The sequence below is a fragment of the Lepidochelys olivacea genome (genome assembly GCF_965140295.1).
Source record: "Lepidochelys olivacea isolate rLepOli2 genome assembly, chromosome: 1".
NCBI lineage: Eukaryota > Metazoa > Chordata > Testudines > Cheloniidae > Lepidochelys > Lepidochelys olivacea.
In genome coordinates this window covers 261,082,673-261,105,593 of record NC_140411.1, presented here as the reverse complement: position 1 = coordinate 261,105,593, position 22,921 = coordinate 261,082,673, and the positions used below count along the sequence as shown (strand labels likewise).

The following is a 22,921-nucleotide window of genomic DNA, read 5'->3' as shown; positions in this document are numbered from 1 at the left end:
AAATGCAAGTTAAGTCCTTAGTAGGATTTTCAAAAAGCACCTAACTCTCATTTAAATTGATGAGAATTAGGCACCTAGGTGCTTTAAAAAAGTCCTCTTCTGCTAGCAACTGGACCATGAGGTTTGTCTCTCTCTCTTTGGGCATGTCTACACTGCATTAAAAACCTGCGGCTGGCCAGTGCAAGGAACTGAACTATGGGGCTATTTAACTGTGGTGTGGACATTTGGGTTCAGGCTGGACCCGACCTCTGGGACTCTCCCCACTTGCAGTGTCCCAGAGCCCAAACATCTGCATCACAATTAAACAGCCCCTGAGCCCGAGTCAGCCAGCATGGGCCACCAGCAGGTTTTTAATAGCAGTGTCGATACCCTAAAGACTATGGGCTGGATTTTTCCCAATGGAAATTAGGCACTGAGGCGCTTGAGATTTAAGAGTACCTAGCTGCCTAACTCCCACTGGGAAAAATCTGGCCCCTAGTCTTTAAGAGTACACACTAAACTTACAAACTTTTAGGCAGGCTACAAAAATGAGATTCAAACACCCATGCATAATCCCCTAATAGAGTTTTGAATGAAGATTTGTCTCAGCCAGCCACTTGCAAGTATCTCTCTTTGAAGCTTTGCTAAGTTGAAGACACTGAGGATGGGCAACAGATTCCTGCCAACTTGAACTGACTCTTTTGGAAGCAGCACACTTCCTTTCCTCAATTAAGCAGCAGAGTCTTGGAAATCCTTTACAGTAGTAAAGAAAGAAAAAGTTGCCAGCAGAAGAGGCCTACCAAATGGTTTTTAATTTATTTATTTTTGCTATGTTCAAAACCACTAGTGTCACTGTCCAAATTCATTGAAACCTGATCTTACCTCCTTCACCCTGCCCCCTTGCCCCCCTTACCCCCAAAAAATCATTAAATTATTAAAGTTGTGAGTCTGTCTTGTGAACGGACTTTCCAATTGCTGCAGATATCTGCAATAATTAAAAAGGGAATGTCAATAAATGACCAACAGAGAGAGAGTTTTGTAGACACTGCCACCACTTTAAAAAAAAAAAAAAAAAGTATGGTGAACCTCAAATTCCAAAAAAAATGCTACTACTAAGTACACAAGCTTGTGGCTGAAACCTTGGATGTATGCCTCCTGCGGGGACTCCCTCAGATTGACCTGAAATAATTTTAAATTTTCCTTTTGTATTGCAAAAGCATATTTGAACACTAACAATATGGAGAATTGTCCAGGTCAATTCCCCTGCCCACACCAGTAAAAGTTTGATATGTTTCCTCTCTCCTCTGGAAGTAAGACTCCAACATGGTGGCTGGGATTTTGCAGCTTGCAAAGTAACTTGTGTATCCTATTCTAGGTCCTGTTTGGTGAAAACACTTAAAAGGTTTACATTGCCATCCGTTCATGTTTGTCCAGAGGAAAAAGAAAATCCCTTTTAAAGCCCGTATTCACAGTGTACCTTCAAGGACGTACACCTAGGCAGGAGTTCACATCTTATGTGCTGTGGACACTGCTACTTCCAAATTTTGCTCCTTTTTGTCTTATCCAGGCCAATCTACTGCAGTCCTGAAGAGCAGTCAAGACTGGAAAACAGCCTGCTGTTTTTCAACCAATGTACTATCATGCTGAATTAGACACATGATAGGTAACACGTATATATTACACATTATCAAATGGCATAACGAACAAAGTGAAATAAAAATATGCAGCAAAAACAAGGCCAACTCCAGTGCCATTAGCAAACCAGAACCAAGTCCATGTTCCTCCTTCCTCCCAAGGCCAACCATCCAATGACCACAACAAATACCATATGAAATACTCAAGTTGGTATTTTTTACTTAAAAAGTATCATTACATTTCCACAATGTTTTTTTTACATATTTCACTAAAGACTAGTTGAATTGGCCTAAGCAACAGGTGTATTAATTGGATTTTTATTACAGTAATATCTTCATTAGCCCACAAGACCGTGCTAATGAAAACAGATTTAAGCCCATATTTCCCTATCTTTTAGCATCAGGTCACAGTTAGAGGAGATTCTTACACAGCAGAAGATGGAATCCACCTTCAGTTCATTAACATTCTCTTCCACTTAGGGTTACTTTGTTATTGAACTAGGTTATCCATCAGCATCCACCCCCTAATGAACCCCAAAAGTAAAACAATTTTTAGCGACACAGACACACTCCTCCAACTCAGAATAAAGCTTATTTTCCTAATGAACATACATACCCTACTCTAACTTATTACTAAACAGCCTGCCCCTGCGAATTCCTAGACATTCTAGCTCTTTTCTTGTTATATTTTGAACGGTCTCCTATCCCAGGAGTCTCATGCGATAATGTACTGGAATGAAACCAGAAAAAATGAAGATGTTTTTCTGTCAAATACATTCAGGTTTGCCTATTCAGTTTGTGCTCTGACCATGCAGCTGTGGGCTCAGAAAAGACATACATGGTGATCCCCTATTAGAGGAGGTTTTCATCCTTGACTTGTTGAATATAATTAGATTTTTTCTTTTTAAATTAGAGTCTGAAAATGGATTCAGATTAACTGGATGTGATTGTCCCTACAGTAATCTGCTGCCTAACCAGCCGACTACAAAAATATGTCACACACAGAGTACAAGGCCTCTCAGAAAGAAGGGAGCTGGGGGAGAACGTACACGACCACAGCAAAAACTACTTTGTCTTATTTCTTCCACTCCACGAAAAGGAGCATTACATCACACTCTTACAATGCAGGGGGAGGGGGCTGTTCCCAGAAAGCAAGATTTACAGTTATTTCCCTTTACTCTTCTGCTTGGTTCTAGAGGAGATGTAAAAATCAATTCGGATTTAATTTTCAACAATGCAAAATTTGAAGAAGATTTAGAATAAGATGACAGCTCTTGAACTGCATGTCTTAATATGTATGTGAATGGTCATTTCCTATTGGATATGAAACAAACATCCTGCAAAAAAAAAAAAAAAAGCTATAGTCCCATATCTCAGATGTGTATATAAATACCTTAAAAAAGGTTTGGTAAAAATTTTTTGGACTAAAATTTGTGATGTGCAATAAAGGGGAGCTCCCTCAGGGAGCAGGGGGTTAGGAAAGACTACTTTTAAACTGAGACTAAGCTAGCACGACTGACTGGTTTGAACTCTAAATGCCATGTTTACGGGGCAGTACCATTTGGTCCCAACTACGACCAAAATAAAAACACATCTGGTTGCAGAGCGGGGGCACGAGACAGAGAAAAAAAAGAGGAGCGCAAGCCATGCAAGAGAGGATGAGCACTGAAGCACATTTTGCACAGGAGGCTTTCAAGCACAGGAATCCTCCAAATCTTAAATCTCCCAGTACTCACTCCCCAACCCCAATATTTAAAACGTACTGATGCATCATTTTAGGTTTTACATCTTTATGGCAAGTATGGCCTAGTAAAAACATTCGTCCCCCACTCCCCTTGTCGGCCCTAGCAGTAGAAAGAATGCAAACCCATTTATATTTATGCAAATTTTTGCAGCAGATTTAAGAGCTTCAGGTTCTTGGGGGAGAAAATCGCTGGGGGGTGGGGGAGAGCCTGTTTAAATAACACAAGATTTTCAATAATCCCTAGCACTCTCGCTTGTTTGGAAAACAGAAAAATTATGTAATTTGCATATAAATGTATTTAAATTGCAATCAAACCCTTTCAAATTTTTCAAAACACTTCTGCCACAGCTTTTCAAATCGTAAAATCTTGTCAAAGTCCATTAGATGTAAGAGCTCAATGATTCACAATCGTCTGAAGCAAGTGTTTATGCCAGACAAACATCGCCATGCAACACCACAGATGAAACGGTCAGACCTGATCCACATACAATCTATCGGTAGGTTAAAAAAATAGCTGAAAGATACTACTAACCTCATAAAGTGCAGCAGTGCTTAAATCCAGCGAGTTGAGGCATACAAGGTAGAAATGGAAATGAAAAGAGATCCAAGAATGATTTCTGTATATGTTTTTTTCAATTTTAAATGTTCAGAAACGAGCAGAGACTCTGTCGGCCATTTTGGCTTGAACTCACTCTCTCGCTCTTGCGCTCTCTCTCCCCTCTGTCTCTCTAAAGGAAGAAGCTTTTTGTGACCTTCAAATAGAGGCAGGTCATGTGACTTGGGGCAGGCTGTCAATCAGGAAGAGGAGGGTGGAATGCTACAATCTTAAAGGGAAAGCAGCCTTTTTTGCACCTAAAAGACTACTTCGCAGTGCGCAGCTTTCCCTCAATAGTGTAATGCTGCTGTAGCATACTTTCCATCTGCATTACTTCTCATCTATTTATCATGCAAAAGTAGTACACAGAAACAAGATTTTATCCAGTATATCTGGGGATAGAACTAAATAAAAGCATAGTTGGATTTTTTTTACACTAGCTACAAATTAAACCAGCGAATCATGTTGATGTAACATTAAGCTTGCACTGATGAAAAGTTATAAGACATGAAATGCAAAAATTAAGTTTCCAACAACAATATTCAGTCTTCTGTACTGGACTTTGGTGCACATGGCCCCAGCAGTTGCTGTCTGCTCCCTCCCCCCCCCCACACACCCCTGCAAGAGAAAGTGTCCCTTTAGGAAGGCCCCATCTGGCTTTACAAATGCAAGACTACGCAGTAATAAATACTGCCACCAGCACTAAGAGACACACCTTTACCACTTCAAAACTGAGCCCCTACATATCAGCAGTTCCAGACAGCTATTTGTCAGCCTAAGAACAGGCAGCAGGTAAGCAAGCAGATGAGGATTGGAGAGAAACGTGGGACACAACCAGACACAGACACTTCTCCAAACTTTGAATAAAGCTTATTTTCTATTAACATACACACCCTACTCTAACTTATTAGTAAACAGCGCACCCCTCCAAATTCCTAAACAATCTAGCCCTTTTCTTGTTCTATGTTGAACTGTCTCGTATCCCAAGCTGGAGAAGCCTGGGACCCAGCATCAAGTTGTTTGTCCCTCTGGATCCATGGACTCTGGGAGGAGAGGACATGAGGCTGGGGTGGGGAGCGCAGCTGGGCTCTGGGGGATAGGGAGAGTGGGTTTCTGGGCTGGGGGGCATCCTGCAGCTGGGTTCTGGGGAAGGAGGGGGTGCAGAGTGTCTGGGCTGGCAGGAGGCCACAGCTGGGCTCTCAGGGAGGAAGGGATGCGAGTGTATGGGCTGGCAGGGGGGCCACGGTTCAGCTCTGGGAGTGGAGGGGGTGCGAGTGTCTGAACTGGCAGGGGATTGCGACTGGGCTTTGGGGACAAAGGGATGTGAGTGTCTGGGCTGGGGAGCACCCCACAGTTGGGCTCTGAGTGTAAAGGGGTGCAAGTGTCTGCCCCCGTGCTGGGCTCTGGGGGGAGGAGGCAGAGAAACAGGAACATAAGAACAGCCATACTGGGTCAGACCAAAGGTCCATCTAGCCCAGTATCCTGTCTTCCAACAGTGGCCAATGCCAGGTGCCCCAGAGGGAATGAACAGAACAGGTAATCATCAAGTGATTCATCCATCCCCTGTCGCCCATTCCCAGCTTCTAGCAAACAGAGCAAGAGTACTTGTGGCACCTTAGAGACTAAGTTTTAGAGATTATAGTCTTGGCCTTCATAACATCCTCTGGCAAAGAGTTCCACAGATTGACTACATTGTGTGAATAAATACTTCTTTTTGTCGGTTTTAAACCTCCTGCCTATTAATTTCATTTGGTGGCCCCTACTTCTTGTGTTATGAGAAGGAGTAAATAATATTTCCTTATTTAAAAAGAATGAGGAGTACTTGTGGCACCTTAGAGACTAACAAATTTGTTTGAGCATAAGCTTTTGTGGGCTAAAGCCCACTTCATCAGATGCATGTAGTGGAAAATACAGTAGGAAGATATATATATATATATATATATACACACACACACACACACACACACACACAGAGAACATGAAAAAATGGAGATTGCCATACCAACTCTAATAGCCCCAAGGTGGGCTATTATCAGCAGGAGAAAAAAAAAAAACTTTTGTAGTGATAATCAGGATGGCCCATTTCAAACAGTTGACAAGAAGGTGTGAGTAACAGTAGGGGGGAAAATTAGCACAGGGAAATAGTTTTTCGTTTGTGTAATGACTCATCCACTCCCAGTCTTTATTCAAGCCTAATTTAATGGTGTCCAGTTTGCAAATTAATTCCAGTTCCTTATTAAATTAATTCCTAATTTACTTTCTCCACACCAGTCATGATTTTACAGACCTCTATCACATCCCCCTTTAGTCATCTCTTTTCCAAGCTGAAAAGTCCCAATCTTATTAATTTCTCCTCATACGGAAGCTGTTCCATATCCCGAATCATTTTTGTTGCCCTTTTCTGAACCTTTTCCAATTCCAATATATCTTTTTTGAGATGGGTCAACCACATCTGCACACAACATTCAAGATGTGGGCATACCATGGATTTATATAGAGGCAATATGATATGTTCTGTCTTATTATCTGTCCCTTTCTTAATGATTCCCAACATTGTTAGCTTTTTTTGACTGCTGCTGCACACTGGGTGGATGTTTTCAGAGAACTATCCACAATGATTCCAAAATTTCTTTCTTGAGTGGTAACAGCTAATTTAGACCCCATCATTTTATATGTACAGTTGGGATTACGTTTTCCATTGTGCACTACTTTGCATTTATCAACACTGTATTTCATCTGCCATTTTGTTGCCCAGTCACCCGGTTTTGTGAGATCCCTTTGTAGCTCTTCGCAAACTGCTTTGGACTTAACTATCCCTGCATCCATGGTTATGGTTATCATTGGCAACAGCTGAAGAAAAGGAACTCCTATCCCTACATTGTGATGAACCTTCCACCAGTCTAGGGAATGCTTCACCGGCTGGGGAACTAACACCTGCTTGTTGTGGTGTTCGTTTGGCTCTCCAGGCCCTTGAGGAACTTGGCAGTCATGTCCTAGGCGAAAACCAACCTACCTTCGAGTGGCGGACGAAAGGCCGAAATAGCAGCCAAGTGGACCTTGATAGATGAAAGAGATAGGTCTTGCAGCTTGATATGCAGAAGGTAGTCCAGGATCAACTGTAACGAGGCCCACTTGGGCTGAATACCTTTTATCCAAGGTCCAACAAGTGAACTGCTTCCGTTAGGCTAGGTAGATCGCTCTGGTGGAGGGCTTTCTGCTGCCCAACAGGACCTGCTGGACAACGACTGAGCACTCCTGCTCCTCCGCATTTAACCAGGCAGCAGCCAAGCTGTCAGGTGCAACATCGCCAGGTTTGGATGTAGAAGACTGTCGTGGTTTTGGACAGCAGGTCCAGTCTGAGCGCCAGCTGTTAACGGAGCAGACACCGAGAGGTCCAGCAGTGTGCCGAACTAGTGCTGGCATGGCCAAGCCGGTGCTATGAGCTCATCTTCGCCCTGTCCTATTTGATTTTCATGAGGACTCTGAATTAGCGGCACTGCAAGGAAGGCATACAACAGAGCCTCTGACTACGGGAACAGAAAAGAGTCCAACAGGGAGCCTCTGTCGATCCCCCGAATTGAGCAGAAAATGGGGCATTTTCTGTTCTGCCCGTATGCGAACAAGTCCACCTGGGGAGATCCCCACCTCTGGGAGATAAAGCTGACCACTTCCGGACAGAGGGACCACTCATGGCGAGACAAGAAGGTCCTGATGAAGTGATCTGCCAAAGCATTCCTGGCCTCAGGGGGTGTGCGGCTACGAGATGGATGCCCTGTTGTACACAGAAGTTCCAGAGCTTGAGGGTTCCCTGGCAAAGGGCAGACTACCTAGCCCCGCCTTGCTTGTTGATATAGAACATAGGGCTGTGTTGTCCGTCAGGACCTAGACCACCCTGCTTTTTATGTTAGATAGGAAGGCTTTGCAGGACAGGCGAACTGCTCTGAGCTCCCCAACACTGATATGTAGGGAGCGGTCATGACTTGACCAACAACCTTGCATGCTGAAATCGCCACGGTGGGCTCCCCACCCCAGGTCCGAGGCATCAGAGATGAGGGTCACCAACGGGGAAGGAGCCGCAAAGGGAACCCCCTCCAACACCAATAAAGGATTTGCCACCGTGTGAGTGACGACAGTACGTGGTCTGGGACCCTGACCATATGGTCCACGCTGTGTCTGTTGGAGATTAGACCGACGCCAGCCACGCCTGTAGGGGCCTGAGGCAGAGCCACGTGTCCCAGACCATGTAAGTGCAGGCAATCGCAGGCACGTCTGAGCGGTGGTGAGGGTGGGCTTGCATGCACAAGATCAGGTCCACCATGGCTTGAAACAGAGCCTCAGGGAGGAAGGCTCTGGCCTGAGTAGAGTTGAAGACCCCACCAATGTACTCTATGCATTGTACTGGAATTAAGATCAATTTTTTCTTGTTTATTCACAGCCCCAGGTCTCAATAGGTGAAGCCACACTTGATCCTGGGACCAGCCCTTTTTCAGCCAGTCATCAAGGTAGACATAAATTTGCACCCCTCAATGCCTCAGGTAAGCAGCCACAGGCGCTATACACTTTGTAAACACTCTTGGGGCTGACAAAAGACCGAAGGGCAGTGCAATGAATTGAAAATGGCAGTAGCCCAACCCAAAATTGAGGAAATGCCTGTGCCCCGGGAAAATGTTAATATGGAAATATGCATCCTTCAAGCCGAGGGCAACGTACCAGTCTCCCGCATCCAGGGAGGGAATAATGGAGGCCAGAGAGACCATGCAAAAGTAACTTCTTTAGAGACATGTTGAGGCAGCGCAGATCCAGAATGGGTCTGAGGCCCCCTTTTGCTTTTGGGATTAGGAAATAATGGAAGTAGAACCCTTTCGCCCCCTTCAAGTCTGGAGGGACATCCTCCATCGCCGCCAGGCATAGGAGGTTCTCGACCTCCTGAACAAGGAGCAGCTTGTGAGAAGGGTCCCTGAAAAGGGACAGGGAAGGGGGGTTGGGAGGGAGGGTCAGCCACGAACTGCAGGGTGTAGCCTGAAGATATTATGTCGAGCACACAACAGTCTGAAGTCAGCCGCGACCAAGCTGACCAGAAGGGGTGCAGGCGGTTGAGGAAAGAGCAGGGAGGTGGATCCTGGGAAGTGACTGGGGCACCATCCCCAGGTGCATCCTCAAAATGCCTGCTTCTGGCTTCCCTGGGCTCTGGAAGAACCAGGCTGGGCAGAGGAACAGGAAGACGAAGAGTGACACCATTTAAATCCTTTATCTCTGTCCTTCTTCCTGTAGAAGCTGGACTGGGGAACATGCCAGGACCTTGACGGAGGCAGAGGCTGACAGAACGTGCTTTCTAGTCTACTGGATGGTGTGTAAGCCGAAGGAACGGAGGATGGCATGGGAGTCTTGAAGGCCGTGAAGCCGTGCATCAGTCAGCTCTGAAAAGAGCCCTGGCTCCCTCAAACGGGAGGTACTGAAGGGTAGTCTGCATCTCCTGGGACAGCCCAGAGGACTGTAATGAGGAGCTGCACCTCATGACCACCGCAGAGGTGACTACCCTGGCTGCAGAGTCCATAGCTTTCCAGGCCATCGGAAGGTTACCGCTCGCCACCATTTTGCCCTCTTCCACCAAAATGGCAAACTCCTGGGCTCGATCCTGTGGGAAGCCATCCGGAAACTTGCTGATGGAGTTGTACCTACCGAGCAGGGCTGGATGGCTAGACACCCAAAATTCAGGCTGTCTGTCAAATAAATTTTCCTGCCAAACAAGTCCAGCCTCTTGTCATTTTTATTTTTCATGTACCACTCTCCTAGCCCTTCCTGGCCTTTTCGTTGATGGCAGACACAACCAGGGGGACCCCACTGGAGGGTGGGTGTACAGGTACTCAAATCCCTTTGTGGGGACATAGTACTTCTTTTCCACCTTCTTGGAGGTAGGCGGAATGGAAAAGGAGATCTTGCATTGCAGACTTGGCAATTTTGAGGACAGAGCCACTCATTTGTGAGGGTCCGGTCAGCGCTTTTGTCTGGCAACTAAGATGACTGCACAGCAGTCTGAGGGGCGGCTTCCCCTTCCTCGTCCAGGGACAGCTCCTTGGGCAATAGGGCCACTCCGACTCGGGTGCCAGCTGTACCGGGGGTAGCTTGTCTGATGTGGCCTTGGAAAAATGGTAGGAGTATGGGACCGGCATAACAGGTACATCCCGTGGGTTCTAGTACTGCCACTGAGCGAGCCATTGCTCCTGCCTCCACACCCGCTGCAGGAACCACGCTGGTCTCGCAGGCCAGTGCCAAGACGCGTTTTATAGGTGAAGGGCTGAACTCCCATTTAGGCTCGGACCATTGCCCTTCCAGTGACCAGGGCAGAACTGTAAATGCCTGAGTCTGATCTGATCCTCATCAGCAACTGGGGAGCAGAGGGCAAGGACCAGTGCCAGCCCGAAGAGCGGTACCAGGGAGCCAGAGACCGGTGTTGCAACCGGGAACAATCCCACAGCGTGGGGATCGACACCTGGGAGACTGCCTACGCGATGGTAATCTGCACTGTGGTGAACTCTGGCAGGAAGGCTGACAGTACCAGGGATACAGGGATCGGCATCGTAACTCAGGCGTCCCGTGCCTTGCGGGTGGAGACTTGGTGTCAAGGACCTGTGTCTTGTTACCAGGGTCCGAGGCCGCAGCAATGGGGATTGATGCCTGCAGTCCAGGGATTGGGTATGCTCCACTGTTTTAGGGGGCGGTCCCATAACCGGCTTGCCCATAGATGTTGGGGCCTTGGCCGGGTCCATCACCTGGCTTGGCATCTGCGGTGCCAGTCAGCCTACTTGCTCTTTGGCCGCCAGGTCCACTTCAGGCACAGATGAATTTACTAGGGGCCAGGACCCCCTGCTGCTTCCAGGAGTTGGAGGCAGGTCCCGGGCTGGGATGGGGGGGGGGGGGTCTGACTGCATGGGTACTGCGAAGCAGCTCCGGAGCAGGCACGTGGCCTGACACAGGTCCTTTGCCCGAAGCCCCTTTCTTCTGCGGCGCCAGTGAGTCCGTCAACTTCAACCTTTCTTAGGCACTGGGGATGGGGAATGGTGCCAAGTGGATTCCAGTGCTGGTGGTACGCTGTGTACCAAGATACCAGGCATGGAGTCCGATCGAGAGGGTGCCAAGATAGGACAAAGAAGTGCAGCCTCCATGAGGAGGGCCCTCAAGCAGATGTCCCACTCCTTCTGAGTTTGAGGGTGAAAGTTTTTCAAGATCCTGCACTTATCCTTTCTGTGGGACTCCCCCAAACACTTTAAACAGCTCTCATGGGGGTCACTAACGGGCTTCGGCTGGCTGCACAATGACTATGGCTTAAAGCCTGGGGAACGGGGTATGCCTCGCTCTGAGGCAAAGTCCTAGCTGGGACTCTAACTCCTAAACTACTACACTAACACTTAAAGGTCTAATTAAGTACCTATCAACTAACAAAGGAGACAGAACAATGGACTGTAAGAACCGCTAACACCCTTGCAATGCAAGACAAGGCACTCCGACCAACCGTCATGGGCGGTAAGAAGGAACTGAGAGGGCGTAAGGTTGGCAGTGCCTAACATACCAACGCATGAGCGTGACACTCAAGGGGGCGCCACAGCCAACCCTACGGATACCGCTACGGCTCCAATGACTGTGCACATGCACACACCTAGAATGGAATCAACATGAGCAAGCAATTGAGAAAGAACTGAGGCTTTGATGAGGAAGGTTGCTGTGTAGATGCATCGAGTGGGTTAGAAGGTATCTTTCTCTGGAACTTCTCTCTCTTTCTTGGAGATTCTGTTGGTCTCTGAAATCCAGAGAATTGCATCAGACAGGATCTGTGAGCCATTTGTGATCTATTAAACTTCCTTTTGTTTGCAGGAGCAAGGTACCTAACAAGCGTAACGTGGCCCTGGAATCCTTAAGGGTATGCAATGACTCTTGGGTATTTTCCACAAACAGCTTCAGTCCACCAAACAGAAGTTCCTCTATCATATTCTGGACTTCTCTGGAGAAGTCATGTAGCTATAACCAGAAAGCCCTGTGCATCACCACTGTCGTAGAGATGGAGCGGGCCTTGGTATCTGCAGTATCCAGAACTGCCTGAAGAGATGTTCTGGCTAGTAACTGTCCCTCAAATTAGTGGCTTGAAATTTTTCCCTTTGGTCCAGCGGAAGCAGTTCAATAGACAATCCAACTTTGTATAGTTTATGTAGTTGTACTTTGCCATCAGCACCTAGTAACTCACAATATGGAACTGTAGGGTTGCTGATTAGATTAACAGGATTTTCTCCCCAGCGGGTCCTGGCACTTTTGGTCTCTGTCATACAGGGTGACTTATAAAGATGCTGCTTACCCCATTCATTAACCATATCAACAACCAGAGAGTTAGGTGGAGGGAGGGAGAATAAGAACTTTGAGTCCTTAGTGGGCATGTAATTTTTTTTTTTTTAAATCAGCCCTCTTACATGTGGGAGTTACTGTAGCTGGAGACTGCCAAATGGATTTTGCAGGATGCAGGAGAGCCTTATTGACAGGAAGGGCAATTCTGGATGGTCTCTCAGATTGCAGAATATCCGACAGCTTGGGTTGGGATTCTCTGACCTCTTGAAGAAGTAACTGTTGGAATTCTGCTACCCACCTAACAAGATCCTGGAACTGCCAAAAGTCATCAGTCACAGGTGGAGGAGGAGACATTACAGCTTCATCCTCCTTAGTTTCTTGGGCTGCAAATGCTCCATCCTGTTGCTGGGGAGAAGAAGCTTGAGTCTCCCTGTTATCCCAGTAGGAGAAGATTGAGGCGCTGGAAAAGTGTCTGTGATAAGCTGCCCAGGGATCCCAATATGGCCACTGAGGACCATACGGGGGAGCAGGTGGCATTCAGTGCTGCTCCCACCAGGAGTGGTGAGGTCCTTGAGTATCAACCTTACCCCGCCAAGAAAGGGGTTCGTATATTAATACGAGGGGGAATCCTGAACAGAAATCTGAAGGGAAGAAGAGGATGATGAAGATTTCTTCTTCTTCTATTGGTGGAGTGCAAACTAAAAAGGTAGGTGATGGTACAAGGAATGTATAGCACTCCAAAGATCAAGTGGCTCTCAGTAATGAAAGGAGATTGGTACCCTCTGGTTCAGCAGTCACTGATAAGTCCTTTGTGCATCTAAAATCTTGCAACACTAAATGATGTTGCAGTATCAAGTATTGTTGTGGCATCAAAAAATGTTGCAGCACTGAGGGGTATTGTGGGACTACACCTGTCCTTGCTGATCAGTACCAATTACTTAGGGTGCTTCACAGATGGCACCAATGCGGCTGGAGGCTTACATAGTACCTAAGAACTCAATAGGGGTACCAGGAGAGAAGTTAAGTCCAACAATACCCATACTCCGTTTGCTCTGTCATTTTCAAAGTAGGCAGTACCGGGGTCTTTCCAGCACCATGACTGGACTTAGACCTGCAGGGCTTTCCCACTACACTGGTACTGGAGGAGCCTATTGCCTTCACAGTACCAAGCCTTGAGGACATCATCTCTGAAGCTGTCGACCTGGTTGGGGAACAAGATCTTCTTGAGGATGACTCCTTGGGATGGGAATTAGCACTCCTCCTCCTCTTAGGATGTTTAGAAAAGGACTCGGAGGATTTCCTCTCTGTGAGAGAATGCTGTGCTGAGGCTGAAACAGCGCTAAAAGCCCCTAGGGAGGGCCTCTCTGACCTGATCCCAGCGTTTTCTTACTAATGTCACTCTCTATTTCTACATGACCCATCATGCATGAAACCTGTGGACAGATCTTTGCAAATGACCTGAAAATCTCTACTAGTCCTTCCCTGAATAATTTCTCTTCACTAACTGCCCTTCCTTTTGAAGCCTTAGAAAAAGGATCAGCTAACTACAAATGTAGACAGTCTGACTCCATTCATAGCCCTTAATGTAATCAAACGCATCACCACCTAAAGAAGTTGCTAACCCCATGATGGGCAAGGAGTTCAACAAATCTCCTTTATCTGTCTAATAGTCAACGGACGATCCATATGCCTATTACCTCAACATTGTACTAGAAGAAGAAAAAACTCAGAGCTCTGATACCTGCATAAACATGATCACTAACCCTTAGTTCTAGCCACATGGTCTGCTGGGAGGATGGTATTTCTAGTCATACCCATAATCCTGTTGTCTGCTTGAGGAATTAAACAACACAGAAGTTATCTAGGGAAACTGCACAAGAGTCCAGAGGGAAAATCTCAATCTGGAGTTGTATTCTTGGCTTCCAATATATTTTGAATGTGGAGTGGAAAAAACAAGGGGGGGGGGGAGGTAGTGGCTGGGAGGGGTTTGTGCTCTCCTCCATGTCTCAATGAACAAACCTCAGTTACGGGTAATAGATCTTAATTAAGGCTGCTGGACCTTCCTATGTAAACAATCTAATCGCAGACTCATATTCTTCCTCCAACAATCTCTTCCTTTCAGAAGGGGAACCAAGGAGGATTATCTTCGGTGAATAAATCCTAGGATGAATAAAACAATACCCCCACCACTCACTCCCCTGGACGGTTCATATTCCATGTGAGGTCAATCTAATTATAGCCAAATCTCCAGTAGTCAAAGAAATATGAAGAGTTTAGGAGTGAGGCTAACCTAGGATGTAGCCCTTTAAGTGAAATAATCACAGGTAAAGCTGATAAATATACAGAACATCCCCTCTCCTGGGTCATTCATCTACTTCAGCGGGGCTCAGGTTCATCTACTGCTTTTTCTAACTTGTAGGTCTTTGGACTCTTTACCCTCCAGTTTGGTTCATATGTGGGGGAGAGAGAATTTGCAGTCCAATCTGGCCAAATCCCCCCCCACACACACCCCCCCCGAAAATAGTGATAAAATTTTTACTAGAGTCAGTTTCTCCACTACTATATGTCGGTAGTGATCAGGTAAGGTGAGCTATTACCAGCAGGAGAGCGGGGGGTGGGGGGGACCTTTTGTAGTGATAATCAGGGTGGGCCATTTCCAGCAGTTGACAAGAACTAGGCAGCTCTCCAACACCACTTTCTACAAGCCATTACCCTCTGATCCCACTGAGGGTTACCAAAAGAAACTACATCATTTGCTCAAGAAACTCCCTGAAAAAGCACAAGAACAAATCTGCACAGACACACCCCTGGAACCCCGACCTGCAGTATTCTGTCTGCTACCCAAGATCCATAAACCTGGAAATCCTGGATGCCCCATCATCTCAGGCATTGGCAGGATTGCCTGGCTATGTAGACTCCCTCCTCAGGCCCTACGCTACCAGAACTCCCAGCTACATTCGAGACACCACTGACTTCCTGAGGAAATGACAATCCATCGGTGATCTTCCTGAAAACACCATCCTAGCCATTACGGATGTAGAAGCCCTCTACACCAACATTCCACACAAAGATGGACTACAAGCCGTCAGGAACACTATCCCCGATAATGTCACGGCAAACCTGGTGGCTGACCTTTGTGACTTTGTCCTCACCCATAACTATTTCACATTTGGGGACAATGTATACCTTCAAATCAGTGGCACTGCCATGGGTACCCACATAGCCCCACCATATGCCAACATTTTTATGGCTGACTTAGAACAACGCTTCCTCAGCTCTCGTCCCCTAATGCCCCTACTCTACTTGCGCTACACTGATGACATCTTCATCATCTGGACCCATGGAAAAGAAGCCCTTGAGGAATTACACCATGATTTCAACAATTTCTATCCCACCATCAACCTCCGCCTGGACCAGTCCACACAAGAGATCCACTTCCTGGATACTACGGTGCTAATAAGTGATGGTCACATAAACACCACCCTATACCAGAAACCTACTGACTGCTATGCCTACCTACATGCCTCCAGCTTTCATTCAGACCACACCACACGATCCATTGTCTACAGCCAAGCTCTACGATACAACCACATTTGCTCCAACCCCTCAGACTGAGACAAACACCTACAAGATTTCTATAAAGCGTACTTACAACTACAGTACACACCTGCTGAAGTGAAGAAACAGACTGACAGAGCCAGAAGAGTACCCAGAAGTTACCTACTACAGAACAGGCCCAACAAAGAAAATAACAGAATGCCACTAGCCATCACCTTCAGCCCCCAACTAAAACCTCTCCAATGTATCATCAAGGATCTACAACTTATCCTGAAGGACGACCCATCGCTCTCACAGATTTTGGGAGACAGGCCAGTCCTTGCTTATAGACAGCTCCCCAACCTGAAGCAAAATACTCACCAGCAACCAGACACCACACAACAGAACCACTAACCCAGGAACCTATCCTTGCAACAAAGCCCATTGCCAACCGTGGCCACATATCTATGCAGGGGACACCATCATAGGGCCTAATCACATCAACCACACTATCAGAGGCTCGTACACCTGCACATCTACCAATGTGATATATGCCATCATGTGCCAGCAATGCCCCTCTGCCATGTACATTGGCCAAACTGAACAGTCTCTACGTAAAAGAACAAATAGACACAAATCAGAGGTAAAGAATTATAACATTCAAAAACCGGTCAGAAAACACTTCAATCTCTTTGGTCACTCGATTACAGACCTAAAAGTGGCAATTCTTCAACAAAAAAACTTCAAAAACAGACTCCAACAAGAGACTGCTGAATTGGAATTAATTTGCAAACTGGATACAATTAACTTAGGCTTGAATAAACACTGGGAGTGGATGGGTCATTACACAAAGTAAAACCATTTCCCCATGATTATTCCCCCCGCCACCCCACTGTTCCTCAGACCTTCTTGTCAACTGCTAGAAATGGCCCACCTTGATTATCACTACAAAAGGTTTCCCCTTCTTCCCTCCCACCCCCCGCTCTCCTGCTGGTAACAGCTCACCGTACCTGATCACTCTCGTTACAGTGTGTATGGTAACACCCATTGTTTCATGTTCTCTGTGTATATAAATCTCCCCACTGTATTTTCCACTGCATGCATCTGATGAAGTGAGCTGTAGCTCACAAAAGCTTATGCTCAAATAAATTTGTTAGTCTCTAAGGTGCCACAAGTCTTCCTTTTCTTTTTGTGGCTCTTTTGGGTAATGTCGATCGCTAATTTGGCTCCTGAACCACTGAGGTCTGAGTTTCAGAGTAACAGCCATGTTAGTCTGTCTTTGCAAAAAGAAAAGGAGTACTTGTGGCACCTTAGAGACTAACCAATTTATTTGAGCATGAGCTTTCGTGAGCTAACCAATTTGAGTATCACTGAAATAGAACCTGATATGGTGGTCCCCTGATAAGCAAGAGGTAAAACTGCAAACACTAAACATTAAAAAAAAAAAAAAAAAAAAAGACAAACTAAAGTAAACCCATCACTAATTTACACCCCAAAATGACACACCCAACATATTCCAATGCACATCACCCTGTTACAGCACCAACACAAATGAGCATTTTGTCCTGAAAAACAATACAATACTTACTGGGAATATATTTGGAAAAAGTAGAATATCTCAATTTACAAATTAGGAGAAAAAATACTTCAGTGTTGGTCAAAGCACGCTGCCACCCCACTGAGTCTTTTTACAGATTGGTCTTCACCCCCTGGCAATCTAGCCCACTTTAAGCTTTGCCTAAAAAAAAAAAAAGGCAATAATGGCCCTTGTTCAAAGTAGAAGAAACAAACAATGAATAGAATATTTGACATCGATTATAAATTTGGAAACTGTGCTTTTCTGCAGCTAGTTAATTTGAGGTTCATGCTTCAAAAGTGGGGATATGAAGAGTAGTGAAAGATAACTTTCTATTTCAAAAGTTTGTGGTCTAACAGCTGAAGTTTATTTTTTCAGGTCTGAAGAGAAAGGGGTTGTCAGTACTTGAAGTATTACCTCAAGAAATGCAAACAGAGTTTTGATTTAAACTCTTCTGTATTAAAACTTACATTGGTGCTGCAAAAACGTAATTGCATTATCTTACCCACTTGGCATTGCCAGAATCGTTCAACTTGTGAGCAAACTATTCCAGATTTGTTTTAATAATTTTACTGCCATGCAGAGTGACAATTCTATATTTTAACCAAGAATTCAAACCTCATGATGACAGGGGTGTAAATCAGCTTATGGGATGGTGGGAGTGCCTTGCATTACTTCTATTAGAGGCACCCATCAGGCTGACTGAGAAGTAGCAATGAACTGCTGCAGAGCCTGCAATTTCCAATCATCCTGATTAACTGGCGAAACCAGAAGATAGGTACCTGAGGAAGTTCCTGATGACATGCCAAATTCTGTAAAATCTTTCATTGGACAATGAGACTAAAAACAATTTTGTCTTGCAGAGTACCCGTAAGTAGACCAATTCCTGAGAAGACACGAGGGAACTCCTCTGAAAATGGAAGCAGCACTCATGGCATTTGAGTATTTGAAAGCATTGGTATTTTTGTGGGATGTGGATTGTGTGTGCTTTTTTGGTCACACTATACAAAAGCATGTTTTGTTATAGAAGGCAGCTTGAGCTAATCAACCTTAAAGAAATGGTACACACCCAGACTATTGAACTACACAGGCTTATCAATATGAAGACCTGGTTGTTTCTGCAGCTACGGTATTTGCTTCTACCCTATCCATGATTACCCACTTTGAAAGGACCAGTGAATGAGTTAAAAAATATATATATTTATTTAGAGAGGCAGGGGATTATATTGAGCGGTACAAAAAATGCTGGTCAGGAACACTCATGCTTGACGCACCTCACTCATGAAGAAACATCCTGTAAACAAAAAGGCCTTGTCATATTGACATTTTATTACAGGATCTCAACCATCTGAATTGTCCACTAGAAGGATCATCTTAGAAGGATCATTCTGATGAGAGCTGGCCGCTCTGATACCGGCTCCGCACTTCACATACTTTGAAGGAACGGGGGGGTGGAGGTGGGAGGAGGGGGAGGGGAGGTGCGGTGCCCATGGGCGTGAGTTGCAAGCCTCCGCCTAGTAGCCGGACCTGTTCCAGGCCGCTTCCAGGGCATAGCCCAGTCCGCAGTGCCAGGACAGGTGGGAAGCCTGCCTCTGCACCCCAGCTGTACTGCTGACCAGAAGCTGCCGGAGGTAAGTCCAAGCCCCAAAACCGCGCCCTGATCCCCTGCCCCAGCCCTGGGAATCTAAACCATTTGAGGGTTTTTTATTGTTTGGTTTCTGAACTACCATTAGTATGAGGGGGGGCTGACAGAATCTCAGAAGTAGTGAAGGTTTGAGATACCAAGCACAACAGGGACTGACCTTAGGAACTAAGGTCATCCTTGCAACAACTGGGGAACAAATACCTGGCTACTGTGGCAGGCAGAGCATCCCACACCCTGTGCTCTTCCTGCCCCTCTGACTTATTTGCTCTTCGAGACCATATTTCACCCCAACCAGGAAAGAAATGCAGCTAGTGACTATTGGCTTGTAGTTTCCAAAATGCCAGGTCCTAATGATAAACTTCTGCCCTTTGGGAATCCCAACGCTTTCCTGCCACACTGCTGCAGAGAGGGAGGGAGAAAAAATCTCTGGAAATAGCTCCTGCCTGGAGATAAAAAGGAAAAAAACATAGGGGAATGACCTCCTCCTCCAAGAGATTGGGGAATTAGAGGTACAACCAGTACTCTGAATGGCTCCTACTGCAGGCATGACATCATGAAGTTAGGAGAGAGAAAAAAGACAAGAGGACCCTCTACGCTTGGAAGATGAGGATGAAGATCCAAGTCATCATGAATTACACAGCAACAGGAGCCCATGAGAGAGAAGGCTATGTCTTCATCTCCTGAAGGGATATACCCAATTATTGCCTTGTGATCCTGAATTGTTGCTCATGAATTCACAGGGAGAATTGGTGGCTTGTAATGCTTTTCACAATTTATAGCTGACTAAAAGAGAATGTGGCCATTCCTCCTTTATATTGACTTTGTCATCTTCCATACTTTTGAAGGCTGAACTATTACTATGCCCCTGAAGTCAACCCAGAAGCTCTGGACAGTACAGAATAGAGACGAATGCTTCCTCAGCACCACTTTCTGGCATGAACACCATCTATGCTCAGGTCTCCACAGTGGCTCCCCAGTTGCTTCCAAGTGCAATTACCAAAGTTGGAGATAATCTTTGAGCCTTAAAGTCAGGGACATTTATCTGAGAGGCTATTACTTTATGCCCAGCCAAGGCAGAAAAGATCAGCCATGACCTTAAATTTGAGCACAGTACATCTGGAATTTTTAAAGACACTTGAGAATCAGACATCCAACTCCCACTGCATTTCAATGGGACTTGGGCACTTAACTCTCTTAGGCAGGGGTGGCCAACCTGTGGCTCTGGAGCCACATGCAGCTCTTCAGAAGTTAACATTCGGCTCCTTGTATAGGCACCAACTCCAGGGCTGGAGTTACAGGCGCCAACTTTCCAATGTGCCGGGGGGTGCTCACTGCTCAACCCTTGTTCCTACCACAGGCCCTGCCTCCACTCCACCCTTCCCGCTGATCGGGAGGTGTGGGGAGGGAGGGGGAGGTGCTGATTGGCAGGGCTGCCAGTGAGTGGGAGGCACAGCGGGGGCGGGGAGCTGCTGACGTATTATTGTGGCTCCTTCTCAGGCTCAGGTTGGCCACCCCTGCTCTTAGGCTTCTTTGAAAATCCCAGGCTATATGTCCAGAAGCAGGGCTCTTCCAGTTGAGATCCCCCACACCTTTAGAATTCACTCTCTTTAGCAGGCCATCAAAGACAGTCTAGCTACCTTTAGTGTATAGCAAGACTAAAAAAAGAGAATTCATCAGTTTTTCTTCCATATTTTAAACTTCTGTAAAGATAGCAACTTTACTTACTGAGGCCCCCAGAGCATGTTAGAAATTAGCAAAACACAATTTCATTCAAAATGATCCTAAAGCACTTCATAAATTATTCATATACTAATCTTTTCCTCCAAGCAATGAAATGCAGCCAGCTCTGGAATGAAACATAGCAGCTATTATATAGAACCCAGAAAAACTATTGAACAGTTTAAAACAGGAACTGAAGAATATTTTGTCCAATCAAAACAAAGAGTTTTAGGTTAGTAATTATGCAACTGGAATTTGTTCAGGACACAAAGATTAAAATTCTAAGCTTCATAAAAAGCTCCCAAGGGTTCTTTAATGAATACACATGATCAGGACCTCTGTTTCAAGTCTCCTCTATAAAAAAAAGCATTGCCAAAAGCATAATTCTCCCAAACAAATATTGCACTGAGACATTGGTTCATACTGTCTGAGGAAAGAAAGCCACCTACATAGCCTGAGGAAGACTCAGCTTTTGGTGGCTCACTTCCATGCAATAACCAGAGCATAACCCTCCTTAGCTAGTGAGATCAAAGGCATGCATTAACTTCTGCTATCAACAATTCTGTGCAAAGCAGTCTCTCAGCTTTAATAAATATTTTACCAAATAATAAAGTTACTGTTCTCGTACCATTTTTTTTTTATTGTTGAAAGAATGTAGAGAATGGGAAAACTATTTTTCATGCCTATGCACATCCAACAGTTTGTACTGTGGAGCACTCCCCATCTTCCTGCCGGTTGGAGGCAGAGCATAGATCAACAGTCAGCCTGGGGCCAGGACAGCCCTTCTGTGGAGAAGAACAGAATGATGCTTCCAAACTGAAAAATACTAAACGAATATGTAAATCATCTAACTAACAAATGAACCTTGTGTATCAGACCCTTAGAGAACAGACAAATATCCCTTTACACAAAAAAGGGCTCCACAAGAAAAGGCTCCACAGGCATGGAGCAAACCTGTCTGACCAGACTGAAGTAGAGCCACATAATTATTTCAGGGGGCATCCCTGAGGTTGAGGGGATGATGATCCCCATGGGTCTACTAGTGGGGGAGGATGGTCACTTACCCTCTGAAATAAACCGCCCATTGGCTAAGAGTGGGACAAGGCTGCTGCATAGCTGCAGTGATGTCGGCTACTGCTGCTGCTGCTCCCTTGGAAAACTAAGGTGCCATTATGGGATCCGCTTAAAAAGCCTCTTGCATTCCCCCTGGGCTGGAGGCCCTCAGTGGCCCAATACCCAGTCTAAGCCTTCACACCAGCCACGGGAGTTAGGTCCCATGTCTGGAAGGCTACAGGGGGACCTGGCCTGCTCTGGCACCTTCAGATTGCCCTTTGGTATGTCTGCATGCTCCTCTCTGCTGCTGGGACACTTTGGTCTTACTGCCCCTGGATAAAAAGCAGGACTTGGAGGACATTTGTCGTTCTTTTTTCTCTCCTTACCAGCCATGAGTCAAGATAAAAAAGGGGGAAAACAGCTCTGTTCTGGTAATAATCAGACCCCACCCTACTCCACAATACAGCACTTGACCCAAGGTTTAAGAATCTGAAGTGCTGTCCAAAATCTGAGAGGGACGAGGTGTGGAGCATGTTTCCAGAAGTCCTAAAAGAGCAACACTCTGATGCGGAAAGTACAGAACCCAAACCATCAAAAAAGAAAATCAATCTTCTGCTGGTGGCATCTGACTCAGATGCTGAAAATGAACATACATCAGTCTGCACTGCTTTGGAACGTTATCGAGCAGAACCCATCATCAGCATGGACGCATGTCCTCTGGAATGGTGGTTGAAGCATCAAGGGATATATGAATCTTTAGCGCATCTGGCATGTAAATATCTTGCAACGCTGGCTACAACAGTACCATGCAAACGCCTGTTCTCATTTTCAGGTGACATTGTAAACAAGAAGCAGGCATTATCTTCTTCAAAATTTAAACAAACTTGTTTGTCTGAGCAATTGGCTGAACAAGAAGTAGGACTGATTGGAATTGTAGGCTCTAAAGTTTTACATTGTTTTATTTTTGAATGCAGGGGGTTTTGGAACATAATTCAACATTTGTAAGTTCAACTTTCATGATAAAGAGATTGCACTACAGTACTTGTATTAGGTGAATTGAAAAATACTGGTTTTTTACAGTGCAAATATTTGTAATCAAAAATAAATA

At 45.6% G+C, this 22,921-nt stretch overlaps 1 protein-coding gene across 4 annotated transcripts in view; it reads right to left on the bottom strand.

The window, feature by feature from the left end:
• TNRC6B (trinucleotide repeat containing adaptor 6B) overlaps positions 1 to 22,921 on the bottom strand; it is a 212,099-nt gene that overhangs the window by 112,083 nt on the left and 77,095 nt on the right. The window contains exon 1 of one of the 4 annotated variants that reach the window (XM_084632990.1): positions 3,890 to 4,056. The exons of the other annotated variants lie outside the window; for them this stretch is intronic. Coding sequence (XP_084489116.1) covers positions 3,890 to 3,894 — 5 coding nt within the window. The 5' untranslated portion in view covers positions 3,895 to 4,056. Of the gene's footprint in view, positions 1 to 3,889; positions 4,057 to 22,921 lie in introns of those variants that run through there. 4 annotated transcript variants of the gene reach the window in all.